Source organism: Accipiter gentilis, chromosome 1 (assembly GCF_929443795.1).
Source record: "Accipiter gentilis chromosome 1, bAccGen1.1, whole genome shotgun sequence".
Lineage (NCBI taxonomy): Eukaryota > Metazoa > Chordata > Aves > Accipitriformes > Accipitridae > Astur > Astur gentilis.
This window is the reverse complement of record NC_064880.1, coordinates 20531015-20544409: the sequence shown is the minus strand read 5'-3', so window position 1 is coordinate 20544409 and position 13395 is coordinate 20531015. Positions and strand designations below refer to the sequence as shown.

General features: G+C 39.9%; 1 protein-coding gene across 5 annotated transcripts in view; it reads right to left on the bottom strand.

Moving 5' to 3' along the window:
* MYO1B (myosin IB) overlaps positions 1-13395 on the bottom strand; it is a 124390-nt gene that overhangs the window by 89978 nt on the left and 21017 nt on the right. For all 5 annotated transcript variants that reach the window (XM_049801254.1, XM_049801243.1, XM_049801274.1 and 2 more), the window contains exon 2: positions 8025-8165. In XM_049801254.1, coding sequence (XP_049657211.1) covers positions 8025-8159 — 135 coding nt within the window. In that variant the 5' untranslated portion in view covers positions 8160-8165. The remainder of the gene's footprint in view (positions 1-8024; positions 8166-13395) is intronic.

Genomic DNA, 13395 nt, shown 5'->3' with positions numbered 1-13395 from the left:
CTAGAGGAGACAAAATTCAGCATTAGCATGTATCAGTGTCACGTACCAAATATGTTGATGGCTGATACAATAACTCAAGAAACAAAGCTCAAACAGGTAACACAAAGGTAGAAGCATACATCTATATCCCAAAGCAAACAATCATGACACAGGCAACCTATTTCAGAAAGGATACCACCACTGCTAAAATATTCTTCAATACGGGCTTGATCTTGCAAGTCACTGTGCAAACAGCAGCAGTCTGAACAAGCTACAGGTAACCCGCACGTGCCGGGATCATGCCCTTAATCGTACTGCAACCTGTTTTAGATCCGAGCCCTGAAGTAAGAGCAGAGGGCTTGCCAGAGAAAGACACCCACATGGCAAGTTGAAGCAAGTCCTTAAAGGGGATGCATGTGCACAGATTATCAGGTTTCTCTTCCGAGTTTCTCGAGGGCACAGAAATCTCTCTGCTGCTCAGTGAATATTGCTGCTAACCTCGCGATCGTTATGACAGACTCTGATGTTATTATTAGCAAAGCAGACTAATCATCTCAGCCATCCACCCCTCTGATTACATTGGGATGTTTTTACATAAATGAACAAAATTCCTATGCAGGATGCAATTACAGATGAAACCTGTGAAGTAAGTGATGAGGAAGTCAACCCAAAGCAGACATGACAAATTTTAAGGCAAGCATTTAAATACTCCAGAATGTCAGTCCTTGCTCACTTTTGAAAAGATAAAGACTTGTTTTCATAAGCAAACAGTAGCTGGAGATTGGATAGTGTCTATGCCAAGAAACCACTGGTGAAAACATTAGCAAGAGCACTCATTCCAAAATGTTTCATTATTTCCGTACGAATAAAATGTGGGAGGGAAGTCTCCTGCCACGCTGCAGCCAAGGCTAACCTATGTTCTTCAGGGTGAGAACCATGTTTTTACAGTATTTGGACGCTTTTGCTTCTATTTCTGTTGTTTGCCAATCTTTCATTAATCTTCCTTTTGTGTTTTTATGTCCACTCAAACCACCAGTAAATGGCCAAAATGTCGGCATCACCTTAGTAAAGAAATACACAGCATTTTGGGGCAGACCCAGCACTGTAACAATCTCTGGGGCCCTACAGGACACATTTCCTATACCACCTATCCTTTTTCAAAGTGTCACATCAGAGGCAAAAAGAGTGTGTAGGGAAGACAACCCCTATACACAGCCCACAAGATGCATATAATTTTCTGTGATCCTCATTCATGTTTTCTCACTGCTTTATGCAGATACTGCATACAGCCCTACAAACAGGTGCCTCAAACACTACGCTCAGCATCGTGGGAGCTGTACAAAAAGGAAAGGAAGGAAAGCACTTCCTTGAGATAAGTAACTCTCCTCCCATGAAGCACTTCAAGTTTAAAAGTAACCAACCTGCTGGCTGTGAAAATCTTTACTCCTGACCCCAGGCAAGTTACAAAGTCTGTTTTACCAGAGCAGGCTGATGTGAAGGGACAGAGGACCAATGGGATTTCTATCTAGATAACAAGCAAAGCAAGATTTACAGGGAGGCAGAATACTACTTCTTAGACCACAAGCTATCACAGGAAAAGATGTGCCTTGGGCACAAAACCCCTTCTTCACATCTGAAGCAGAAGCAGCAGGCTTCAAGGCCCTAGCCCGTGGCAGCTGCAACAATATTATTACTACAACTCAGTAGCTTCTCTCAAAAGAGGGAAACTGTTGAGGCACTGCTGGGAAAATTGCTCAAACCAATGCAGGCATCCCCCAAGGGAGGAAGAGAAGGAGATCTGAGGAAACTCAGTCCCCTGGGCTCCCATCACAGGCGGATGGATGGCTGGCTGCTCTGCTCTGGCTCTCAAACCATCCTGCCTTTTAAGAAATGACTCAGTCACCACACCTGCCACTCCTCAAACTCCCAAAGGAAGACCAGCAGTCCAGGCTGGACTCGCTGGATAAACACAAGTAAATACATCGAGGTACAAGAGAGCAGCGCCGGGTCTGGCAGAGGGATAGGCTCTCCTGCATCTTGCTGCAGGAGCAGCAAAGGCACGGACCCGATACCAACAGGCATGCAGGCAGCTAGGACATACCCGAAACCGCAGGGGGCAACAACCCTCTCCAAAACCCAACAGAGGACTCCATCTGGCCTCAAAACCAACATACTAAAGAGCAACACGGTCATGCTGACATCAGAAGGTAATCATGAAAATGAAAATAAAATTGAACTTCAACATTCACTCGATCATATCACAATGAAGATTTTCCCAGCAAGCTGTGTTTATGTTTCCCAATACCGCAAAACTCTGTTCTTCACAACAGCAAGAGTTATACGGAGGGATGGTCACGCAAGGCTGATGCAGACCAAGACAATTGGTCTCATTCACATAATTCTGTCCCCCACTCTCTTCTTCCAAATGTAGCACCTCGAATACCAGGTATGAGGGCAGCAGGAATAAAGCCACTATGCCTGACAGCAATTCAGTAAACTCCTAAATACTTTAAGGTAGCTGAAAAAAAGGCATGAATCTATAATATAGACAGACTTGGTGGATTAAAAGCAAGTCAGAAACAAAAAGGCTACCCGGAAAAAATATTAGAACAATAGAGATCAACAGGAAGCAGCTCAGTCTGTGAAACAAGCACACCACAATAGCCACACCACCAGAAGGGAGCCACAAGGATGCTACCTCAAACAGCTAACACTAAGTTATTACACTGGAATTCCAAATATTTAATGTTTCAGTGATAAAACAACGTGTGTTCAGTACCATAAGACTATTCCTGCCCAAAGCAGCCCACAAACTCCACGCACAGAAATACAAATTAAACCCTGACATCAGAGAAAGATTGTTTTGTTGTAAGAACAAAAAGCAAACAAACATTTTGTTGTAAGGAACAAAATGCTGACCTCTGCAAATTTGGGAAGACTTCAAGAAACAACATAACTGCAGGAAAAATGTGCAGGGCAGCAGAATAAAGCTGTATCTGGCCTCTAAAGGCTGACTCCCGTGAGCCTACGCAGCTCCGCTCCCCTCCAAACTCTTCACGCCTCCCTTGCCGCTTCCACATGCCTCACAAAGCAACAAACCCAGTACAAAAATAAGTTTCAGACCGATACCTATACTACAATTTAACCCAAATCTCTACCATCCAGGAGTCACTGTAAATACACATATAAACAGATGCCCCCCTCCCATTTGTCAACATCCCAAAATACAAAGGAAAAATAATTGCTGAGCTGGATTGGTTGAGGATATTTCAGCCAACTTAAAAAAATAAAATAATAAAAATAAAAAGTTCATGGAGGGAGTTCAACAGAAAGAGTCAAAATTAGTCAGTCACATACAAACTGGATTTTACGAATGTATTTGAAGTTTTCCATGCAGTCTCTAGGTCACACATTCTAGCTGCACAAACTGGTCCTTGGATCCTTCAAATAATCAACATTGTATTTTTTTCTACTTGCTAACTGCATTGCCCATGAGCCACATTTTACTCTGTAAAGTTGAAGAAAAATTCTCACAGGCTTTTGTTACCGATATTTACAGAAAAGAACTTCTGCGAAAATGCAATGCAAATTTTATCAATGAAAAGTTTAAGAGTTGCAAAAAGAGTATAATAAACAATTACAGCTTTCTAGTGAGATTTTTCTTGGTCAGACATACCCCCAACATTTCCAGACATGACTAAACTCCAAGATTCCCATTTCCAATTAACACATGCATGTTACCCAATGAGCCCCTCCCCACAAAACCACTTAGCATGAGATTACTGCAGAATCTGATGGTCTTTAGTAGAATATTTGGCGTAACTCCAGCTTCACCAGCCTTCGTGCTTATTTTTATAGGCACAGCCTCCAGCTTTGCACTCTGGTATGCAACCTAACACCCAAGTCCATTAAATTTTCCATCAAATACACATAAAATTGAACAACAGGTAATCAAGTGGTAGTCTGTTCTCTGTTAGGAGTACTCTTATTGCCCTGTTTGCACCATGGCATGAAACTTAGCTAATTTTCTTGAAGGGCTTACAGTGACCATACCCAGGATGGTACAAAGGGACCGTCAGAGGATCCAGATCTGAATGCTCTTGCAAAGGGAGCTCTTACAGAGAAGATCTGGAATTTCAAAGAGGTAAATGGAGCTGGCACTAGGATCTCCAACATCAAACATTCAGCATCAAATATAACTATTGTGAAAGAGACTAGAAAACACAAAACTTGTATTCTCTTCCAGTGGAATGAGCCCATTTATCTCGTCATCTTTGGCTACATGGAGAGATTTGGCACTGTTCTCCGATGGCTCAATCTGACTCTCACATTTCATAGAATAATAGAATAGTTTGGGTTGGAAGGGACCTTTAAAGGTTACCTAGTCTAACCCCCCTGCAAAGACCAGGGACATCTTCAAATAGATCAGGTTGCTCAGAGCCCCATCCAGCCTGACCTTGAGCATTTCCACGGATGGGGCATCTACCGCCTCTCTGGGCAACCTGTTCCAGTGTTTCATCACCCTCATTGTAAAAAAATTTCTTCCTTATATGTAGTCTAAATCTACCCTCTTTTAGTTTAAAACCATTATCCCTTGTCCTAACGCAATAGGCTCTACTAAAAAGTTTGTCCACATCTTTCTTATAAGCCCCCTTTGTTGGTTTACCTACCAAGACTGGCTAACACAATTCTGCAACGTCTGCCCAACTTCACAGCATTTCCAAAGCTATCCATGTTACAGGTCTCATTCCTCACCACAAACCCTTCTGAAGGTTGTAACTGCAACTCCATTTTAAAACTAACATGTAGCACAGAGACAGCCATCAGTCTACAGGAAGCTGCTTAGGAACTGATGTCGAGTAAGCCCTGGTTTACTGCTGTAGAAACATTTCAAACCATTCATATGGCTTCAGTTTGACTTAGTTTTTTAAGCTTGGATGCAACTTTTGGTAATGCCTACAATGGAGCACTAACATGAAGGCTGAACTTAATCCCACAACTCAGCCATGAAGGGACAAATCCACTCCTTCCGCCCTCTGCAAGGATCTTGAGAGGTCAACTTGTGTATGTAACTTGTAAGAGCTGAAGAAATCTGCAGTCTTTGTTAAGCACCAACAGTAGGTCTTTAATAGCCAGATTTGGGTTCCCCAGGATAGCATGCAAACTACGGGTTTTACGTGGTAAAACCAACATTACTTCCAGATGTAACAAAGGCTTCATTATGCTCATCTGAGCCTAAAACAGAAACACAAAGTGCAGTTTTTGTGAGCGAAGTTTGGGGAAAAGAGAGCGGGTGCCAAAAAGAAGGGAGAGAAGAGCTTGCACTTGAAAATTAACGCAGAATGGTGCTCATGGTAACAACCAACTGTTACTGTTTTAAAAGTTTTCTAAAATATGCAACAGTGGCATGAAATTTGTAGGGCAGCAGAACTCAACTGATACGGAAAGGAGGTAATTTCCTCAGGTGATTTGGTAAACAAAACCATGCAGCATCACAAACTAATTTGTATACTTGGTAGCAGCATGTGGCTGCGACATAAACATCTATTCTTTCCACCACTGATGTAGTGAATGTTTTGATACTTGCAAAGATCTGCAACATTTTGCCTTCATAGTGTGGTTTCACAAACCATAAGACCTTAAAAAACCGTAAATCACATGATCAAACAAACCTGGAGATAAAAAGGGTAAATGATAGTGCAAAAAACTACAAGGGAACAATTTGGGGGGGAGGGGGAAACACCAAAACCCAACAAAAAATACTTCTGTTTTGGCAGCAGTTCACACTTCTCAGCAGAGCATGTTTAAGTAGTAGGCTTTCCCACCTGCAAGACAAAGGATCCTACATTGCTAGAGAAAAGTGACACCTTGTATCACCTGCCAAAGCACATAATACAGCTAATTACATTGCATGTCAGTGCCCAGCTAAATCCGAAACTGGGGGAAATACATGCTTCACTGTCACTGTCTCAAAGAACTGTGTGTTTGAACATGGTTGTCAGCTAGCATGTAATAGCAGATAAAAATAAAACACATTACCCATTTGTCATTCAAACTGATTTCTTTCAAGAAAAAGCTATCCAGTCTAAATTAAGTAGAAACATCTAATTAAATACTTTGCAATCCATAGTAGTTTGCAGTAAAAACAAAACAAACAAAAGAAAAAATGAAAACCAAAAGACTTGAGAAATCCATGTGACTTACAGCAATCCTTCTTAAGTGACTGTGTAGTCTAGGGTGCCCTCAGAGAATACATTTCTATCCTTAATGCTTTAAATAAAACTTTCAGATATGACCCAAAGATTCGGCAAGGTAGTATTGTCTTCCTCAATCTCTAGGCAAATAGCTCCCTTTTCTTCTCTTATCCTTCATATTTTCTTAAGCTAAAGTGGAATGAGATGATTCAGTATCACCCACTTTTTCTGTAGGTATTAGGAACATAGAATTAACCCTAAAACTGACATGAAAAACATTAATTATACAAGCTACTGACTGAAAAAAACTGTGAATCCCAGAAGAGGCAGCCACTGCAGCTGTTGAATATGCAGGACTTGCCAGAATCTGGATGAAAAAGCAGCAAAGAGGAGTCTGATATCTGCCTGCCTGTATCAACCTCTAACGGTTATCAAGAGGGAATAGACTATATCTTCAAGGAACAAGGAAAATTAAAGACACAAATTTTCGGAAATGTAACTCTCAAAGGCATCAGGAAGATTTTTTTAACCATTGTGGAAGAAGTCTTTCCAAGTCTTTCCAACCAAAATAATTTTGGTTTCTTCTCCAATAAGGTTTTAATGGATCCTGAGAGTACTTGTCTTATTTTAATTTTCTGGTTAATTTAAATTGTCAGTCCAAACTTAAGGAGCGAATAGGTGGAGGCGATACAATAGCAGATAGGTGCAACTGCATATTACCAAGCTAATGCCTACAGAAAAAGGAACAGGCATAGTTGAGTAGGAAAATTACTCTGGAAGAAAGATGTGGCAGACAATGAACAGCAGAGGTACAAAAGCACAGACTATAACTAAGGGATAGAAGCAGCAAACAAAAATAACACAGATCGTCCCATACTGGAGGTTGGAAAGGAAAGGGTATAATGAAACCAGAGATTCAAACGCTTAGCAAGAAGGAACAACAGTCCCACTACAAATTAAAAGGGGGGGGGAGGGCTAAGTTATAATTAAGTACAGAACACATCTATTTGATTGTAATAAGCTGCAGACACAATTGCTTGCAGATCATAGTTACGCTTTGGCTTAAATATTCCAGCTTTACTCTTAAAAAACTTATCTTTCACCAGCACTCTTGGAAAGTCTCTACAAATCATTATGTTCACACAGCCTCAGCAGTACAACAGATTCAATACTGTGCGCATTTTAACAAAAATGGGAGAGAGATGAAGCAGGAAATGAAAGGCTTAACTGGAATCACAATTTTCCCTTCATTCCCTGCCTGTGTTTCAACTGTCAGTTCGCAACATCTCTCCTATTGATCATCACTCAGAGATTAATATGCCTGAAGATTTTGATTACTTCCACATATATTCAAGCTCATTGTTTCTAGTTTAAAATCCAACCATTCTAATAACCAGAACGTTTTTGCAAATCAAAGATAGCAAGCAACATTCAAGCTAGCCCTAGCATATTCCAAGCATGTATTGTTTCTACAATACATCAACCTGCTCTAACATCCTGGAAGTGCCTTCCCTGTAAGTGAATTATTTATAACTGCAATGTCCTCTGACAACAGGAGCATCAAAGTTACTGTCATCATCAGTTCTGGAACTGGTTTTTTTATGAAAATCAGAGGTCCATCATGATGTGGAATGGGAAAAAAGAAAAAGGAAAAATATCCCAGAAGGAAAAGATCAAATGCAAACAATGCAGTACAGGAAAATCTACAGCACAAGTAAGGTTTAAAATACCCCTAATACAATAGATTATGTTCAGGCATTCAGTCTATGTGTGTATCCTTATAAATAAACACATATTTTAAGAATGACAACATAGCTCCTCCTAGGATGTTATTTGTTAACATATACTCACATATACTTCATTGTGATCAAAGCGCTTTTTCAGATTATTGATGAACGAATCTTCATTAAGCGGCTCCAAAAGAACCATATCTCCCACTCCTATCATGTTGTCTAAAAGCGACGTCTTGACCTCCATTTTGGCCATTTTCTCCTGCCAAGAAGCAAACAAGAATAAAACAAAAAGTTAGCTCAAAATTATTCTGATTATTCACAGGCATTATTCATTAATACTGTTTAAGTTAAAAACAAGTTAAAAACTCATCAAATGACACTACTTCAAAATTATTTTTCCAAGAACATTCTCAAAGTCATTCTGTCTACCCAGGTAGTCCACACAATTCCAAAAATTTAACTTCTAACAGTCAACAATGCTTTCTGGTCCACTATACATTAAATATGAAACCGCAAGAAACCCTAATGAAGATTCCAGTGGGCACCACATCCAGATGTTTTGGACGACTTCAACACAGTGTTCAAGTGTACGCAAACCCAAGTTTTATCAAAAGTTTCATCAAGATCTCCAGTGTGTCAAATTAGGGTTCAAACTTGCCAATACCCGAATCTGAATTTCTTTCTCACCCTTACTTGTACTTCTCCGACTCCATCAACTTTTAAACTGAAACCAACTAAGTGAACCCACTCAGAGACAAAACCCACACTTTTCTATTTTAATCAATGAGCCCTGTACTCTAGGGTGCCTATATTCCAGTACAAAACTGCTCTTGGCAACGTGAGGCTACCAAATTACTTCATTTCCTAACCAGACCCAATCAAGTTATGGATTTATTTGTAATTTTATTGCTTAAGGGAGCATTTTCATAGGGCAACAACAATCCAGCTGACAAGTGGAAAGACTGCATCTATAGAACTGGAGCAGCAAAAGGCAGAAGCCGGCCTTAAACAGGGGACCAGGATCAAACAAATAATCAAATCTGATAAAGGAAGTAATTCAGACAAAGTCATCAAGGTCAGGCCAAAACTCAACACCTATTTGATCCTCCCAGCCTTTTATCCTTCCAATCCAAATGTTAGAAAAGATTAACTGAGCTCCTCAAGAACTCCAGGCACACAGTGACTGCTTTCAGCTTTCATGACGAGATTGAAAAATGAACATATTAGCAGTGGCGGCCCACAAACTGGAAAGCAGAGGTGAAAGAACAACTTTGCTGACAACACAAACCAAGAACCAGCTACTGCACAGCCACAGCTACACAGAACAACAGCTGAACTTTACCAGTCAGCTGTAACCTCTCAGCTACAAAATGCTGTGAGGCTGTCCTTGCTCCCCTTATCACTGCAACGTATTTTAATTCTAAATATTTCTTCTTCTTTTTCAAAATTCCTTTGAACAGCTATTACCTTATACAATCGGCGTTAACTTGCCATAGTAGCTATCCATCAGATAAAAGGCTTTACTCGTTTTAAATTAGTTATCTCTTGCTTCTGTCCACAGCCACTGCGTTACTACATGTTATTTGATTTTTTGAGCAGTAAGTGACATTTGAGGGATATTAGATCAAGACTTAAGTTGTGTTTGATGTTTTTCCAAATTCAACGAAGAGAAGCGCAGCTCCACAGGCAGCTAACGGAAGTGATACAAGAAGATCCCCAAAACCTGAACCAAGCCTGGGAATTAGTAGAAATTCACATGGAAATGCAAAACCAGTGCTGAACTACGGTAACCAACCAAAGCTGAGTCAACTCTGCTAAACAAACAAAAGAGCATTTATTTTAAACAAAAACACTGGACAAATATTTCTGTAGAGAAAAATACTTTTATTCTTAAAAGTTCACCTCTCTGAATCACCAAAAAGATTTTAAACATTCACAAAATCTTTTCAGAGGTATTACTTCAACTTCTGCATTCCATTAAGACAAATTCTTTAAAGTACCAGTCTTGTTTCAGTGACCTAATTACTTCCCATACATCAACTACGGCTCCATTTTTTTTTCAGCCTTCCAAAATGAAGTCCTTCTCAAGTATGAAACTTATTAAATATTGGGTTTGTAGCCAAAAAAAAGAAAAAGCCAACATAAAAATCCTAATATGGGCAAGTTCAACCTAAAATTTAAGTTCTAAGTAGCATACCTCATCTACCATTGTGAAATTACATACCACCTACCACATTTCACGCGTCACTGCTTGGGAATTTCAAGACCAAGAGCAGCCAAACCCATCAAGAACAATCATCTATTCCCAAGCTCAGAGGCACGTTTTGCAGAAGAGGTGCACAAAGACACTGTATCTACTATTAAAAGCAGGAGCAGAAAGTTGTATACAAATATTAATTTATCAATATATTTGAAAAGTTCAATTTTATGGTCAAAGGTTAATTTTCAGCTTGCTTTTTTCCACAGTAATTTAACATCATACTATGGCTAAAATATTTCCATTAACTTGCAAGCTAGAAAATATTAGAAACATAGGTGATGAAAAAATTGGACAATATGCCTAGACATCTTAACACTGAATTCTCAAAATCATTGGCAATAGCTTAGCCTTTGCAAAATATTCATTAAAGATTACCTCATACACTGATGTATGATTCAAGAGTATTCTGCCATACCAATGTTGTTAGACTCCACCTTGGTGGAATCCAGTCATAATCCCTGCTCTGCTTTAGCTAACAACAAAGGAAGACCCGGCAAGCTCGTGGGATAATTTGGTTGCCTAAGGTAACAAGTACGGGAAAAAAGCACGGTTAAGAAAAGCCAACAATGTTTAAACATACATTAAACAATTAGACTTAATTTAATCAATAATTGAATTCAATCTACTAGAAGAATTTAATAGAAGATCAATATATACAGCACTTTCAAAATACCAAATACTGATTTTAAAAGTAGCTTTTAAAAAAAAACCCTCAAAAATCAGCACAGTACACAGAGAGGAAAAAAAAAAACAAAAAACAAACCCTTCCTACATTGCAAGACTAAACTTCAGTCAAGATTTTTAGCAACGTGTCACTAAGCTCAGAAAAGCAATTCAAATCCATGTCCAAGTATTTGTTATTTGCCATATATTCAAAGATGCCTTGCAGCTGTAAATCTTACCCCATCAGTGCTGGTGACAGCGTGCTCAGCACTATTTGGAGAACAATACATACAAGTAAGCAGCTTCTACCTATACGTGTATTCATGCACCTTCAAAAAGATGAACATTTCTCAAGAACCAGAAGTAAGAGAGGGATGGGAAAACATGCTCCCAGTGCCTGAGAGATAAGTAATGACTGAAACCACAGCTGTGCTGGTGAGAAAGAGTAAATAAACACCGGCAAACAGGAAATTATGTTCAAGGAAAGAACCAGAATGGGCTGTCTCCTTTAAAAGGACACATTTAGTGATTTTCAAATGAAGACTGCTGAATGGGGGAAGGTGGATGGAGGTGCTGTTGTGAGGCTCTATTTGAACCAACACTAATAAATTGTTTAATATATAATATTATATAATTCATAAAAAACAACCTAAAAATATAAGTGGTACTCCCTTGATTTAGCTAATACCTTGCTTTTGCGACTGCAACATCTCATTCTGTTGACATCAAGAAAAACAAGTGTTGTTTAAAGATTACAGCTGCAAATTATTAATATAGCAAGAAATTAGCTCAGCAAAAAAACCCAAATTCTTCTAACACTTGCAGTCTGCAGATCAGATTCTTCCTCAAACATTCCCTGATCTCTCCTACCCACACCCACTTACCGGTTGAGTCTTCCCCCAAATTTACCTTTCTTATCCCTAAGGCAAACATCGGCAGCATTTCAGAACACCTCCCCTCTCTCTAGTCATTTGTCAAATCTGCTCATCCTCACTTTGGTCTCATATCTAGGCCTTAATTCAATGGAGTGAGAACACTTTCAACACACTTCCATTCTCAGAAAAATAAAGATTGTTCAGTAATCCTTCACAGCTTGATCTGTTTTATGTTGGACAACACGCTCGGGAGAAGTGTTGGGCATGCTACATCTGTAAAATGCTTTTACACATACGCTCCCACATTACACATAGCCTTTTAAAACACAGACTGTTGTATCTACTATTTGCAATGCCTGGGATTGCCATCCAGCTAGGCCAGTTGAATCTAAAATCTTCTTGTCCCTTTTGGCCCCAAGGATGGCAAATTAAAAATTACACTATTCCACAGCCACAGCAGTCTTATTAGCCAGTCTGAAACAACAGCTAATGAAAACTATAAATAGAAGATGATACAGAGAATAGGCAAAACCCCAAAAGCTTTGTACAATTAAGTTCACGCATTCTCTAAGGGGGAAATGAAGTAATACCCCCTTATTGGCATACAGCATGTCACAGAATCGTCCAAGGTTTTCCACATCACCCTCATACAGTAAAACAGCAACAATTGTCAGCAGCTTCCTACAGATGTGCAGTCACACACATTTGCATTTGCTGCACTGGAATTATCACTGGCTGCAGAGGTGGCTTGTTTTTCTCCTTTTGTGACACTGCAGCAAAAGGACAATTTCCCTACCATCAAAATTGACACAATAGATGTATTCACATATGCTTCAAGCTCTGACTATTAAAAAACAAACAAAAAGCAAGCCTTTGATTTCACTACCACCAACTCTCTGTCGAAAATGAACACCTTTTTCTTTTATAAGAGTTAATGGAACAACCTGCAACATCAGTAATTCAATATCGGAGTTCAAACTGATTTCACGTTCCAGGTCTGATCCTGAGCCCCCATCAGGCTGTAATTATGCTTGCCCACTCGTCCCCTTTTTTTCCTGTCAAGGAGAAATCAGCCCACACAGAGCAGGGACACTAACAGGCCACTGCTGCTTAAAGCAGTTAAGGGGGACAGTGTCATTACCTGAACAAAACAAAACTAAGAGGGACTACAGCCATCTTGTACTACTCATGACAAGCGTTAAGTACCAATTTATCAAGAGGCAGGATTTAAATTCATCCTGTTCTGCTGCCCAACAAACCCTACAAATCACTGGCCTCTGACTGATGCCCAGAAGGCACAAGTCCATTGGATCAGCTTGTGCTGGTTCACCAGGTAAACTGAGGCAGACCCTGCAGCTGAACTATTATAGCGTCCTTTTCACTCAAAGCTAGATTTCCTGACATCAGCCTCTATGAAAAAACATTGATATCATCCACAGAAAATCTTTCCTTTCCCTCCATAGCCCCTAACTTCTTAGTCTCTGGATGCTACAGGGGAACAGTGCACCCAGCATTTTCTGTCTGCTGCTTGGCCACTGTCTGCTAGGAACACCTGCACCCTTCTGTCCAGCTGTGACTGCTCACAGATGCTGCTCGGGCACCATCACCGTGCTGAAGAAAAGAGCGTGCAGAATACAGCGTGATGTTGCAGCCCATGATTTCTTCCTGCAAGAATTGCAACAGCAATAAAA